This window comes from Dermacentor silvarum, chromosome 2, assembly GCF_013339745.2.
Source record: "Dermacentor silvarum isolate Dsil-2018 chromosome 2, BIME_Dsil_1.4, whole genome shotgun sequence".
NCBI lineage: Eukaryota > Metazoa > Arthropoda > Arachnida > Ixodida > Ixodidae > Dermacentor > Dermacentor silvarum.
Genome location: NC_051155.1, coordinates 135,034,838 through 135,050,615, shown reverse-complemented (window position 1 = coordinate 135,050,615; position 15,778 = coordinate 135,034,838). Strand labels below are relative to the sequence as shown.

The 15,778-nt window shown below is 41.9% G+C and overlaps 2 protein-coding genes across 5 annotated transcripts in view; one reads left to right on the top strand and one right to left on the bottom strand.

Moving 5' to 3' along the window:
• Positions 1-208: 208 nt before the first annotated feature.
• On the bottom strand, positions 209-13,546 carry LOC119441794 (cysteine protease ATG4B). Of its 4 annotated transcripts, none has more exons than XM_049661628.1 (8): positions 13,500-13,546; positions 12,253-12,351; positions 11,739-11,810; positions 10,314-10,412; positions 7,068-7,166; positions 3,129-3,205; positions 2,938-3,013; positions 209-518 (listed from the first exon to the last, which is right to left on the bottom strand). In XM_049661628.1, exons 1-8 carry the CDS (start codon positions 13,516-13,518, stop codon positions 232-234), a joined length of 828 nt encoding a protein of 275 aa, XP_049517585.1. In that variant the 5' UTR covers positions 13,519-13,546; the 3' UTR covers positions 209-231. The 4 variants fall into 4 exon arrangements, with proteins under 4 accessions (XP_049517585.1, XP_049517587.1, XP_049517586.1 ...); XM_049661630.1 differs by lacking the exon at positions 13,500-13,546 and adding an exon at positions 13,423-13,493; XM_049661629.1 differs by lacking the exon at positions 13,500-13,546 and adding an exon at positions 12,620-12,647.
• A 2,100-nt stretch (positions 13,547-15,646) lies between these two features.
• The window catches only part of LOC119440407 (cysteine protease ATG4B-like), a 32,188-nt gene continuing 32,056 nt past the window's right edge, over positions 15,647-15,778 (top strand). Inside the window, 1 exon segment of the mRNA XM_049662904.1 lies at positions 15,647-15,659. Coding sequence (XP_049518861.1) covers positions 15,647-15,659 — 13 coding nt within the window.

Here is a 15,778-nt window from a genome sequence, read left to right as displayed (position 1 = left end):
TATTGCATAATATCAAATTCGGTTGGCCACCAATTTTTAAGTTATGAAAAAAATGACCACAAGATACTCTAAAATTCGAGCAGCTAGAAATAATTAGTTTCCACCCTCCAATAAATGTCCAGTTTATCGTATTTTACTCCGCCTGTGGGCGGGAAGCTTGTTAATAATTTTTTCTCACTCCTGACAAGACTCAAATGTTTTGTTGATCAATTGCATCGCGTTTACCAACCATTAGCAGCTACAGCAGGAACATTCTCCTTTGTGAACCACCCATATGAAACAAGCCTTTTCAGTCACTGAATTCAACTTTGCCATCTTCCAGTAGCACTTTTTTATGTCCATTCTTACCTTGAGGCCACAATAGTAGATAGGATTGATTTCACTCAGGCCAAGCCTCAGAGGGATAAAGAGCACGAGAGGCTTCCAAGAATATGCAGCTGCAGCTGCAAGTCCATGTGATTGTGTCCGATTTCTAACACCACCCTCAGCATCTGATGTCTCAACTCTGCATACTTTCCCTGCAAGACAAAAGCAAGCCACTGCAAATCACTAAGGGCCTCAGGGAGCAATATGCACAAGCTTTGGCAGTGCATACTTCAGTGAACACACACAATGCTCCTGTAGCCTATATTTGTATGAAAATAACACTATAGTTGTTTTGTACTTATTGCAAGCAATTATAGATACTGCAAGTGCATTTTCACCATCACAGCCCCTGCACCGTGGTCCCAAATAAAGTCCAAGTGCGAAGACAATGAGCGGCCTGTGCACTGTACGCTGGCAGTCACGTGATGTGCTGTGGGTACAAGAGTGAGCCAAGGAGGCCCATGATTGAGCCCACACTGCTGCACAGCTAGGCTAGAGGAGGGGAGCACATATCTCCTCCTCTAGCCTGGCCGCGGGTGGCCGCAGTGCCGAACACATATGTGGCCCATGCACTGTATCTTGGCGGTCATCTGCCGCTGGTGTGAAGACTAAAAAAAAATAATTAAATTAACGGGTTTTACGTGCCAAAACAACGATCTGATTATGAGGCACACCGTAGTGGGAGACTCCGGAAATTTGGACCACTTGGGTTTCTTTAACGTGCACCTAAATCTAAGTACACGGGTGCTTTCGCATTTCGCCCCCATCGAAATGCGGCCGCCGTGGCCGGAATTCGATCCCGCGACCTCGTGCTCAGCAGCCCAACACCACAGCCACTGAGCAACCACGGCGGGTAGTGTGAAGACTAACTGCAAACACGCAAGGGTGAGCCAAGATAACTGGTGGCTTCATGCACACTCCTTTCCAGCACCGCCTAGGGTTGGAGGTCGTATGATCTGAGTTTTGGAAATGCAGCACAGTTGAAATGATGAAGCGAGCTGCAGCACAAGGCATTCACTTTGGGGCGAGCACACGCACTCCTCACTGCCTGCACTCCTAGGCACGCCAGCGTTGTGACAGCAAGTGCTTGCAGTCATTGACTGGGATCTGTTCATGTCTGTGCGCACGACACCAAGCTTGCTTATTTAGTAAGCAAATGTTCACCGCAATTCATATGGCCAATTAAACTACGAACTTTATTTCAAGTAACTGCCTAATACTTTGCTATTGTTCTCAATGCTTTGACTTTTGGGCGAAACTGCTTCATGTTTCTGTTACTACCAGCTTAAAAAAGTACAAACACATCGGTCCTGAAAAACGTACCAAATTTCCCAATTCTTTTTTATGTAGCCATAAATTTTTCTGTCATTCCGATTCTGAAAATATATTACCTGATTACATGTTTTTCCTGGACGTCTACAGCCCTCTAATGCTGAAAATTTGTGCCAAAGCCAATTACCGGCTGTAACTCGTCTTTAGCGGTGGGAGCAGCAAAACATTGGACTGAATGAGCGTGACTTGTCATTGGCGATAATGGTACAAATTCCCATGATGAGTACAATTCCGTATTGGGGATTAAAGGGTTAGAATATTGCATTAAGATGGGTTTAACCACTAGGTGCATGAACTTTGCAGAAAGGCCAACCCGTGGTATCACGACATATGCATTTACAAAGAAGGGATGGATCTGTGAGAGAGGGAAATAGAAGCAAAGTGGTCTATGGCTCTTAGTCTCGTATTTCTGACACATGCACACTTTAAGCACCACTAAAAACAAAAAAACCACTGAAATCCCTATGGCCCGCCCATTTGCTCCCTTTTGAGAGGACAAGCAACAGAATTAGTGATACTCACAGATTCCAATGGTTTTTTGTTTCTACAGTCAAGGGTGCATGGTAGTGTAGAGAACCAGCCAAAAGCCTGATATGCAACCATGATTCACACTAACACGATTTCATCTGCCTTTTCCGCAAAGCTTGGTCAACAGGTGGTTAAGCTTGTTGCAACTTGAAACAATAAAGGTATTAAAAAAATGAGGTGTTCCTACATCTGTTCATGACAATAGCAGTATTCACTGATTGTCACTAATGTCATTAAGCCTACACATGTCACAGTGTGATTCAGTCACAAGTTGCTGTAATGGTCAAGTAATGTGAACATTTGAGCAAGGTTACTATTGTTCATTTCTTCCTTTAGCACCCCCCCCCCCCAAAAAAAAAAGAGGAAATGAAATCTCTCAATTTGCTTTCACTTTGTTTTGTCAGATCCCTTGGCCTTTTTTTTTTTTTAAGCAGTGAATGAACCCACAAGTATCTATGTCACAAGGTGCTGAAGTCTGAGTCATCACTGCCTTTAAGACAAGTTGAAATGTGCTCTGGGCCAATAGTATATTGATTTGCCAATAAATAACATTAGGTTGCACATGGTGTGCAGCGATACTAAAATCAGGAAGTGAAGAAGGTTTGTTAATCGGGGTTTTTGCTAAACAGATGTTTGTTATATTGAGGCTCAACAGTATTGGTAATGACTGCCATTACACTGCCCAAAGATTAGCAAAAAAATGAGCCTCACTTATGTCGTCCATCACTACAACATTGTCCATGGCAACATGCATGGCAATGGAGCTCCACTTGTCAAATGCAGACAGCTTCCTGCAAGAAAAAAAAAATACAGACATTTCAGAACTCGCCAACCATCTACCATTCTAAACCACCATTTGGTTCGCAGGAGACCCCCGCACATGGCACAAGCGATAAAGAAACTTGCCTTAGTACATGAGCAATGGTATTGGGCCCAAACCATTGGCCCACTGTCTTTCCTTCCGAAACGCCCATCTGTGCTGGAATATGGATACAGAGAAAGACATAGAGAATGTCATCAGTCAGCCACTATATGAGACCGCAAAATAAAACCTTGCTTCACGTTGCCCTGTTGAAAGCTTGTTTACCGCAAGCCCGCTGAGAAACATGGAAGAACAAACTTTCTTCAAGTGTTTTAGAAATACAGGTGATCTGTAGTACTAGAATGCAAAAATGTCATATTGCAGTTGAAACAAGCTGGCAGGTAGATTCGACCAACTCAAATTGGCCAGTTTCACTATCACAGGCTGATTCTGGCTCATTTCTTCAGTAGATTGTCACTCAGAGTGGAATCATTAAACGGATGAATTAGTACACGTATTTACAGAAAAGTGAGTAACACAAAGATGCAATGGGCACTCACTCACAACAAAGTTTTATTTTGGCTAAACAGTGGCCTAAATAAACTCAGGAAATCACACATGGTACAGTGAGCTAGATGCAAGCACAACAAGAACAGAAAACAACATATGAGGCACAGGCTGCATCGTTTGCCATAAAGGCACATAACCTGTTTCCTGTTTGTTATGCAGGGCAATCGATGGTGTACTGAGGCACATGGATTCACCCTTTTTATGTGGCATGCCTTTGTGACAAGCTGCGCATTTCTACTTTTGTGACAATACAAAAATCTTTTGCTTCACCACACAATCAATTGCAACACCACTCTTTGCAATGCAAAGTCAGAGAATGGTTCCGCTGGCTTTCACTCCTTTTGTGCTCATTTAACCTAGTGGTGGCACAAGAGTTGTTTGGCCAGTGTAATGCGTTCTGCACATGGATGGAAATTCCTATGCTACTGCCTCTGCACAAGAAGCAAATGGTTTTGTGGGCTTAAATGGACAGGACTATGACCCAATCATTCAGCAACGGATACACACCAGCTACTCTATTCAAAGCACAGAGCACATTGCCATCGAACCTCTTTCTTAAACTCTTTATACCATGAGAAAAATGGTACACATTTTCCGTTTGTCATTCTCAGTTTCAGGGTTGGTGTGCCCCAATAAGCTATCACATTCCATGCCAACATGAGCTCATTTACCAGCTGTCAATGGTATGCATCAATACGACAGGAAAGACCCCTCTGCAGAAAAAAACACCGTTTATCCTTTTCACTATTATTAATAGTCAAAGCACAGAACACCACTACACCATTAACCATTACCAGCTGTCAATGGTATGCATCAATACGACAAGAAAGACCCCTCTGCAGAAAAAAACACCGTTTATCCTTTTCACTATTATTAATAGTCAAAAGGTTAACCTAACCTAAAGCTTCTTATGACAAGGCTGAAGGGTGAGCCAAAATTACTTTATTATATCCATTACTCCGTTATATCCATTATTGCCCTTTACTGCAATGTATGCCCAATGAGGTGCACAACATTAAACATGAAAAGGAAAAGATGGCTTTCTGGCCCGTCAAACCACTACAATGCCACGTACGTGATGAAATATAAATAAACTAACAGCAAAAATAAGTGCTAGAAGCTTGGCATGGCCTGGTCAGCTAGGCCTAGCTGCGTTAGCCTGCACAGCATTTCACAGTTAAAGAGAGAGAGAGAGAAGTGCAATGGTTATGGTGAACTGCTGATTGCACATGGCTATGTGCAGTGGTGAGAAAGACCAGTATTACTCGATGGCACATTGGAGGATTCTGGAGTTTTACGTGCCAAAACCACAATTTGATGAGGCACGTTGTAGTGACGAACCCTGGATTAATTTTGACCACCTGGGGTTCTATCCATGCACCCAATGCACGGTACACAGGCATTTTTGCATTTCACCCCCATCTAAATGCGGCCGCCGCGCCCGAGTTTCAATCCCGTGCCTTCAAGCTTAGCAGCCCAATGCCATAGCCACCACGGCAGATAATCAACTAAGTCACAAGCTTCTCATTAGCTACAATCTGTACCTGCAAGTCCTGCTCATGAGTGCAGCAACACATGTGAAAGCGAAGATGAGACAGTGGTTGAAGGTAAACTGAACATGCTTAGCATTTCCTTACGATATGTAGGCAAAAGCCTAAGAGCACTTTTTCCTATGCCATAAGTAACGCAGTCCTCCTTCTGGCAGTATCGTATAAGTACCTTGAAATTAATCTTACTCCTAATCTTTCGTGGAATACTCACATGATGGCTATGTGTGCAAAAGCTTCCAAATTTTTAGATTATTTGAGGCAAAACTTGCAAAATTCCCTGGTTACTGTTCGCAAATTGGCATGGCAAACTACTCTTCGTGCACAATTAGAATTCGTTTTTTTTTTATTTTGGTCTCCACGTCAATAGTACTTAATTTCCATGCCATAATCAATCCAAAACAGAGAAGCACATTTCATGGCCCACAATTATGACAGGACTTGTAACGTGACTCGAATAAAACAGGATATTTCCCTCCAGACATCAGAAATTAGATGCACAGTAAATCTTCTTTGCCTTTTACATAAACATGTTCATAACAATCAGCCCCATTTACTACCCCTCCAAGCTCCCAAGAGCATTTCAAGTTGCCTTAGTAATAGCCATAGTTGCTAGTGCGCCTTCGGTAACACGCAGTCATTTAACTCATCAGCATTGCCTCGTGCAATAAAAACCTGAAACAGCCTTCCTGCCTCTTTACATAATCATGATGCCTTTCGTGAGAACTGCAAAGGTTTTTTTTGTTAATAATGTATAATGATGTTTGCGAATTGCTTTCTATGACATCTCTTCTGGTGATTTGGTTCATTTAATACTTTGAAATGTAAGCACACAAATTGTTCTTCTTTAAAATACGTCTGCCTTGTCTGGTAATGTAATACTCATTGTTATTTGCTCTCCTTGTAACCTTTAGCATTGTGCCCCCCCTTACTCAATACCCTTTAATGGGCCTGTAAGGTACAATAAATAAAAAATAAAAAGGCCCAACCACGAGCGATTTTCGAGCGACAGCGAAGAGCGATAGGTTTTGCCATCACAGAGGGCGCGTTGCCGGTTTTTAGCCAGCCATAAACTTTCGCTTGTCACCCAGAAGTCCGTGCGGTGACTTCCACCGAGGACAGTGTGATTGTGCAACATGGCAGCAACCAGTCCACTCTAGTCCACCTACTTAAATTTGAATTCACTCTTGCAATTTGCTCTCTACCATGCTAACAAAACATAAATAGTAAAATCAGACACTGCTTCTTCTCATCTCAAGCTAAGACCAAAGTACTGGCGTTGTCTTGTCTTTATTATTGATTTCAGTAGTTTGTTTTAATGCTGTTAGGCCTTAGACGCCACTGAGAGCCGCCAAAGTGTTTTGAGTTTTGCTCACCAGATGGTGCCACGCTTTTTCAAGCTGGTGGCATAGAATGAATTTTCACAGGCAATGACAGCATATGAAAGCAAGATCTAATGCACCTTGTTTAACACATTGGCCTCGGGTAAGTTTGCGATTTCTTTATGGGCGCACGATTGTATTATTCAGACAATGTAAATATGTCACTACTTTTTTACGCCAGGCATCACTTGTCGCTTGAATATCACGTACATGTGGTTGCTACTTCAGGCTGGAGTTTCAGTAGGGAGAATCTCTAGTTAGGTCCCCTCTGGCAAAAATTAAGGTTTCATAATTCTCTATCATGAATTCTTCGATCACATGGATCCATAGGTCAAGTATAGAATGGATGAAAAAGTAATAAAGTGTTTCTTCAATTTCCCAATTTGAATAAAATTTGAATGAACAACAGGCGCACAGTGCCTACAAAGCTCTAAGTGTACAGGTGCGACCAGAGGAGAAAATGTCTGCCAAGATAAATGCGCACCTTGCAACAATGCGACCCTACTACAGCCTTGTTTTTATACAAACCATTGCACTCACCAATCTGATGTATCGAGTACGTGCAGTTCTTCTTGTCTTGAAACATGCGCAGGACACGCAGGTAATTCTCATCTTTTGTTTCTTGTGACCACTGCCAATCTGCAAAACAGATGTTAAGATTATCACACACCGTACACATACAACAGTCAGTACCCTACATGTAACCGTAACCAGACGCAATTGAAAGAATGATTTGCTTCGTGCCGCATAAATGCCCACTGCAGTCTTTCTCACGAGGATAAAATACCTGTAGTAGTTGGTGACAACCAAAGAATACAGTGGCAGAAACACCACTATCTAACTAAAAGAGAGTTTGCATGCATGTGTCAGCCAATCACGATGACTCGTTGCCTTGATGTGATGGTGGAGGTGAACTTTTCTTCAACATACCCTTTTTTTTTCAGTGCCGCTGCATGGGTGCTGTCATCTTTGAACATGTGACCGCACCACCATTGAGCGCCTTCTGGATTTCCCTTCCCGATAGCGGACAATGTACCGAGTAAATGCAGAAAAGCGCTGTTTTCACTTTCTCAGTGAATTATTACTGGCCAGTGATGGCGACGCTTTCAGCCGAAAGCGCAAACGGTATGCTAGTGCTCGTGATAACTTATACAAGGCCTTGCTTATAGCCCGATGTCAGTGAGTGAAAATGGTGCACGAGCATTGTTCGATGAAGTGATTTCGCCAATAGTATGAAATTCTTTCTCTTCTAATTTTGCATAACAGCAGACAGATCTTACTGCCTCAATAGTGTGTATTCCATTAATGACAGTCGTTATGTGGGAGAAATCTGTTGATAACATTGCTCTCAATGCCATTAAAAACTTACGTGTTGTTTTTACTGCTTCTCGCAACCATCCGTTCTTCTGAACATGCAAGAGACTGATGGTCTCCGCAGACGCATAGCAGCGACAATAGTCAGAGCCATCTATAGATGAAGGCCCGCCCACTTAGCTACGCCATAGTTATATTAGCTTTTTGGTCAGCAAGTTTGTCATTCGGATGAAATAGGAATAGAAGTAATAATAGAATAGAACAGGATAAATAATATCATAGAATAGACATAAGAATAGAAGTAATAAATATTTCGCACCCAAAGTGCCTTGGTGTATCGCACTTCAACGAAACTGCAGTCAGTTAAGGACATTTTGTTATACTCTATGTGCTCAGAAAAACATTTGCAGTGAAACACCACCTCTTTAATCCCTGTACTTGCCACAACATAGAAACATGTGTTCACATGGACATCATGACCACATATGCGATCCACTGCGATTATGCGTACGTACGAGCCCTGACTGGTCCTCTTGTCCTGTTCATAAAATTCGAATTACCGGACATGAAATCATTGTTAAGAAGAAAGGCAGTGCAGCAACATCAACATATACGAAAGGACATTATTCCTTGTTCACTTCCCCTCATAGCTGTTTATATTGTATTCATATCGGAACTAAACATTTTTTTTTCTTCAAAGCTCAGTAGCCTAACATGTATAAATACTCCTTCATCTATGACAGACAAACAGGCCTTGTCCCTTCAACATGCAAACTTTCATTTCTTTTTATCAGTACTGCAGAATATGCTGGAATTGCATAGTGTCGGAGGATACTATTTCAGGTGTACCAAGCCATATTTTACTTCATATGTGCAATATGTTACCATATCCAGTCAACAGACTTAGAAAAAGTACATTCCCCATTTGTAGCGATTCAGGCATTTGGCTGCGCTCAGAAGGTGTCGGAATCTGTAGCGCCATCTCTTTTGCATTCAGCAAACCTACCACTGTAAACAATCTATAGACGCCATTAGGGAATTATGTTTTGGAGAGCAGAGGCACAAATGACAGGTGCAGTGCAGTTCTGAATTCAGAAATCTTACTGTATTTTTATGTTGCCAAGGGCTATAACGATCTTACAGGTTTCTTTGTACTGAATTCTTAGGTTGCTCCTGACTGTAACTGTTTTCATTGAATTATTTTAGATGTGCCATGCATGACCCCGGGAACCAGACATGTGATGAATGCATCACTTGATGAAGAGAAAACTCTTTATACACAATACATGGAGAGGGCAAGATTGTAGCGCAGAGGGCAAGTGGCATACTTAAGCAAAGTGATGGTAAATACAGCACTTTCCATGCAGCAGCTATCGTGACATATCATGTTGGAAAGTTCATTGCAGTTTTATTGCTATCTGTCAACAATGACATGAAGCAGCCACACAAACAAAGAAGGCATGCCTTGCTGGTGCACATGACAACCCTCCCTTTCTGTAGACTTGTACAGACTTGCAAGATGAGGTTGTAGAAGATTCACGTGTCAACTCATAGGAGTACTACTGACATGAAATTTCCAACGCGTCAGTTGTTGCATTATAAGAAAATCCCAAATACTCTAAACCATATAATGAATGCTACAATGCTCCAGAGTATCCTAAATGAATTACTATAATACTTGCTTTTATTAACCAGTTTCAGTTTTGATACTCGGAAGATAGATGCATCATGACATCACAATAATGTGGCTAGCTCCGTTTTGGTGGTCACTGCAGCTACTACATGCAAAACCAGGAGGAAAACTCCTAGTGCAACTCATATTTTAATAAGCAACGCCATCGTGCGTAGCCTTACTGCTACATAACATCAACAAATTTTGCTCTGTGTCATGATTTTAAAAAAATATTCTGGGGTTTACATGCTCAAACCATGATACAATTATGAGGAACATCATAGTGAGGTATTCCAGATTAATTTTGACCACTTGGGTTTCTTTAACATGTGCCCAATGCACGGTACATAAGCGTCTTTGTATTTCAGCTCCATCTAAATGCAGCCATGACAGCTGGGATTTGATCCCGTGCCCTCGGGCTTAGCAGCGCAATGCCAAAGCCAATACGCCACACGGTGGGTCTGTGTCATGATAATGCCGATTATGCCAGGTCTGGCATTTTGTGACAACTATCAGATCAAATATCTTAAGAGTGTTTCCCAACTTTCCAAATAGATGAGTGTGATCCTTTTATGTGCGACAAGTGTGTGGTTTAAAAACGTGCATCAGTAGTACTTTAATATTCCTTTCCTGTAGGAAAATAATACCGCTGAAATTGTCACATCAGTGGCATAAGAATCTAAAAGCTCCAGCCGTCAAACCAGATCATGAGCTTGAAAGCATTCAAATTATTGTCTTTCTGTATTTCGAAAGCTTAGAAATTAATTTTTTTTAAAGAAATAAACAATGAAGAAAGAGACCTTTCCCAAGATGCCGTCGCATGAGAGCCTCAGCAACTACCATTTGCCCACACCGAAGCATACATCCCCAGCCTGTGTCAGAGGTGTAGTCTGTGCCACCTGCAAATCACACAATACATTAAAATAAGTCTAGCACTCTCGGTCAGTAAGAAACACTGCATCAGGCTGCCACATCCCAGCAATGAGAAAAGCATCACACACTCAAGCACATAGCTCACCTGCATGAACTCCTCCTTAACAAAAGCAAAGCAAAAGAAGTATGTGGCAATAACCGCAGCATGTGCTGCGATATGATTAGAACTAGCAGCAGAAATCAATTCAATATTAAATAAACACAATGCTAGAATGAGGAAGTAGTAAGGGCTGTAAAACGAGATAAAATTTAACATAATGTTAGCAGCACTAAGTGCTTTAGCATCTGTTTCTAGTTATAATTATTCTTTGAAGTTTACTTGGTATGTAAGGCATTAAATCTGAACAATGGTGCATGCAGTTCATTCTGCTGTTCTGCCTAATAGAAGCAAACAATGCAATGATAAGGGCATTTTTTTCTATCATGATTACAACACAAGGTATGGTGTTTGAGGAGGAAACACTGTTTCTCAAATGGGAGAGAAGGTCCTGTTATAAAACTACAAGAAAACCTATAAAGTAACATTTGTAGACCGACTCCCGCCTTATTTGCAAACCTTACAACAGTTCGTACAGGTAGAGGCTCATTGTTTCAAAATTATAATAGTGACGTTGTGTGTTCTAGAAGGCAGCTAAATGTCAAGCAGTTACACTGCAGAAATCATTAAAAAGCTGCATGTAAAGAGGGCAGGAGAGCTGTTAAGAACATGCAAACTGCATGCCCGGGGCTGCGCTAGTGACATTTACTGATGACGCCTGGTTTGGAATTGGCGCGATGTGAGCGTGCCCAGCTTCATTTACAAGATGTATTGTATGCTTTCATACTACTGCTTGCCATGATTTGGCCACCACTTTCATTGTCGGGAATTCTATCTGTGGCGTCACAACACAAAACAAAAGGCAGAGGTTACATGATGTGGCAACGCTATGAATGTTTCCTGCGCATAAGTTTATAAGCTGAGCTGTGGTTGTGTAACTGTTCTTTGCGCCTGCAAAGTTATGGGAGCCATTTCGACGTGCAGGCATCGAATCAGCATGTGAAAAAGTGTGCATGAAAATTTTAATTTTGCCATTGTAGGCAACAGGAGATTATGTACAGAAGCTACATAAAATTAATTACTGTCTTGGTAAGAGAACACAAATACTCTATTACTTCCAGACGTTTTGCAACCCAAGAATATTAAGAACAACATGCTGCAGAGGTGAACACACCCTTAAAGCACAGAAACAAAAATTCTAAGGTAAGGCTGATGTAAATGCAAATCTGAAGCAAAGTAAGTTTATTTTTCTCACTAATCGCTGGGAAGTTCCTTCGATATGTCAGCCAGACCTTTGACGTAATATTGGTCCTCAGGTCATCAAGTTCTGGAACAGATGAAGGCACAATTTATAACCTGGCAATTGTGAAGGCCATGACACATGACTAAACACACACAGTTCAATGTGTTCCATGCAGTCATGAAAAACGTGGCATAAACTTCCATAATGTAAGATAGCTAGAGCATAATTGAAACTTGCCATTTTCTCAGTTGACAGTGTTGTAGGAATTCAAGTATGGGATAGTTCAGTAAAGGCTCTTTCAATGGCAACAAGTGTGCGTACAACTTTTACAACAAACAGGTCGCACCGATTTCCTCACAGCTGCTATGCTGGAAAGCCACTGGCATGATGACATGCTGTGTGTTAATCCAAATCCACATGTCTCCAGCAGCATAGCGGTGGCTGCGAATTCTTAAACATTATATAGTGACCACACCGTCACGTGCAAGCTATTCATACTCTATAGTGATGTGCAAAAGCGACTGACCATGAAATGTGCTGTACTTTCTTCCCAATATATATACAGGTTCTTCAGATGGTTTGAAGTCGTCATACTCTACAGCTCCAACTTCATAAGTTAGAGAGGCTGAAATGCAACAAAAGATAAGAGATACATTCTCACAAAGCCCTTTAACATACTGCTGGTTCGAAGGCTCCCCCTTGCACTGCAATACGCGAGTTCTGGCAAAAAACATACGCTTGCTTTACTTGAAGCACTCACGTCGTAAATACAATTCCCATGTGCTTCGGAAATACGAGAGCTGTTTTCGCAACATATCACCTCTGCCAAAGCAGACCATCACCCATACATTTGGGTAAAAAAACACGCATGCCACGCGTGCACATCGCCTTACAAGTCAAGTTCATCTTCAAGGCCACACTGCAGGAACAAGGCAAATAAAGGCTTGTTAGGTATTGCTGAGTGTCAGCAGATCGTGATAGCAATAAAAAAAAAAAAAAGCGGTAGACGGGCCTGCGAGTTAATAATGTTTACAGAGCAACGATATTTTGTCATTCGAGCACGAATTTAGGAGATGATATTTGTGAAATATATCTGCAATATATTTGCAATATAGATGACAATGAACGGTTTCGACACTAAAGTGCAATGACGATAAATTATGATGCGCCTGAAATCACGAGCATACTGCGGTCAAATTGTCTTTAATTCATTATAAACCCTGAGCCATTGTTATGCAAGCCTGAAACCACGCAGCACAAGAGCGATAAAGTTTAATGACGTGATCCTACCTAAACTTCGTGTCTGTAGTGTGATCTAAAGTAACCAATGCCACTACATGCCACCGCAACGAACGGCAAACTGCCATGACGGACTTCCAACAAAAGTCAGTGAGACAACGAATGTAAACAAACACGTCATTCTGTGGAAATGTACGTACAAACGCTAGTTCGAGGACAGGAGAAACACTTTATTTCGCACAACATAAGCACGTCCGGAGACAAGAGATTTACGTTACAATATCCCTTTGTGACGACTGTATGCACAAGGACAAAACCTTCTGTGAAATCAACGTCCGGAGATGACAGCTGATGACTAGGTCCAAGTCACTCAGTTTTTGAGTCATAGATTAAGAGACACTAAGCCAGCTTATAAGCATTCAGATTTTATGTTTTGACTCAAAAACAACGTACACACCCATAAGCAACTTCAGCTTGGCGATAAGCGATGGAAACAAAAGAGAAAAAAACGCAATATCAGGTGAGGCGACATACCATTGAAAACATCAGCCATTCTTGAAAGGCAATCTCCTCATGTTTACCGCGATGGGCTTGATACAGAAAAACAAAAGCGAAACCAAAACTTTAATTACTATAACTCTTGCTTTTCATTGTCATGCATGGCTTTATTTCTAATAGTTCCTCGTTAGGAATACTTATTATCACCTTGGAAACAAAAACTATTTTCATATTGCCAGTTTTCAACGAGTGTACTTGCTATTTTGCAAATGTTCTCCTCATCTTGATTCTTCGCAGTAGAATTGTGGAAGACAAAAAGACAAAATAAACATGCTCGCTTTGTTTACTGTGATCATGAAGGAAGAAAAATACCATGACTGTAATAGTCGCGTTTGGGAGCATCATATATGAACATACTCCCTTACAGTTCTTTTACTTCAGAACACATAGCAGACAGCAGATAATGGCTTTTATTTTTATTTTATGCAGCAGAGGCACAGCAGCCTATTATAATTCCGGCCTCTAACATGACTGGCCGTCTTTTTTTCTATGTTATTACTGAGTGTGACACGCGTGTATGTGAAATGAAAAGGGAAACTGAAACTTAACCCCGGCTTTACGCCACAGCAGCCGCATGCATACGTGGAGTGCCGGCCTAGGTGTTCTGTGAGACGGCATTCAATGATAGCCTCTGCAACACACATTAAAGCGAGCTTTCTGCAGTTGATAATGTCGTATAGAACATCATCATATATATGTTCACTGCAGGACAAAGGCCTCTCCCAGCGATCTCCAATTACCAGTAATGCGGCAGCTGACCCCATGCAAATTTTGTAATTTCATCAGACCACCTATATAGTTTTCTGCTGCCCCCGACTGCTCTTACTTTCTCTTGGCACCCGTTCTGTAACTCTGATAGACCTTCGGTTATCTTTCTTGCACATTACATGGCGTGCCTAGCTCCATTTATTCCTTTTAATGTCGACTAGAAAATCGGCTGTCCCAGTTTGCTTCAAGTTAATTTCTGCCCCATATATTATGAAATGTAGAACGCAACGATTGTAGATTTTACATTTAATTTCAATGATAGCGGCAAGCTCTCAATAATAACTTGGTATAATGTCTGCCGTATGCGCTCCAACCCACTTTTACCCTTCTGTCGATTTTCTTCTCATAATAATTAAGGGTATACTCCTGTGCGTAATTGGCCTGATGAAGATGCTCAAGCAAGTATTCTAATGGCTCACTGGCGATCACTAATTGTCGTTCTCTTGTCAGGCTATTGACCATTACATTTGTATTCTGCATATTATATTCAACCCTATTCTAAATTTTGCCGACTGGGGCCTACAATTATTTGTTGCAAGTAATCTCCAGCACTGCTCAACCGGACAGTGTCATCTGCAAACCGCCCGTGTCGAGAAAAGGGGGGTAAGCGAAGCTTGACGTGTGTGTATCTGACCTTCGTCAGGGTAACGTAAAGTTCACGACATGTCACGGTAACAAAGCATAAACGTTTATTAAATGTATACATAGAGGAAAGGAAACTTACAACGCAACGAAAGGAAAAGTTGCACGCAAGGGAAACAAAAGTAGAAGGAAAGGGAAGGGAAAGTAGTAGGTCAAGTACACACACGACAAGCTTCACTTACCCCCATTTTCTCGGCAGGGAAAAGGGGCTGGTGATTTTCTTTCTTTCTCTCTCTCTTCCTCTTTCTTCCTATCTTTCTCTCTTTCTTTCATTCTCTCCTTCTTTCATTCTTATCCCTGGTATGTGCCATTGAGGTTGGACCCTTTCTGCACTGTCACCAGGATCGGCCCACTTTTCAGCGTGACATCACCACCACCACCGCCGCCGAAACTTGTGAGCCTGTGAAGCTTCGCTTAAAAATATTTGAAAGATTTAAATGAACAAAATAGCTCCAGAGGACGGGCTCGGTGGCACGTGCCACCATGGCAACGCCCCGTTTCGAAGGGCATGCTATCATCATCATTATCAATATCTATCTGGCTCTCTCTCTCTCTCTCTCTCCATCAGTGCGGTTGAGGTGTGCTGAGCCGTGCTCCCTCAAGGGCTGCAGAAGATAGCGCCAACCTTTCCCTTTCCCTCAAGAACCACTTACACACAGGTGTGCACCATAAGTGAGACGGTAACTCATTAAAGAATCTCTCTTCCTCTCGCAATGCCGACTAAATGTAAGCTTCACGGAAAGATTAGAACAATAATGTGCAAGCCCTTCTGCCTTCTCAGAACGCGCAACTGACACCCTTTGCTGGATCCCCTAGCCACCCTAGCCACAGGCCGCAGCTTTTTT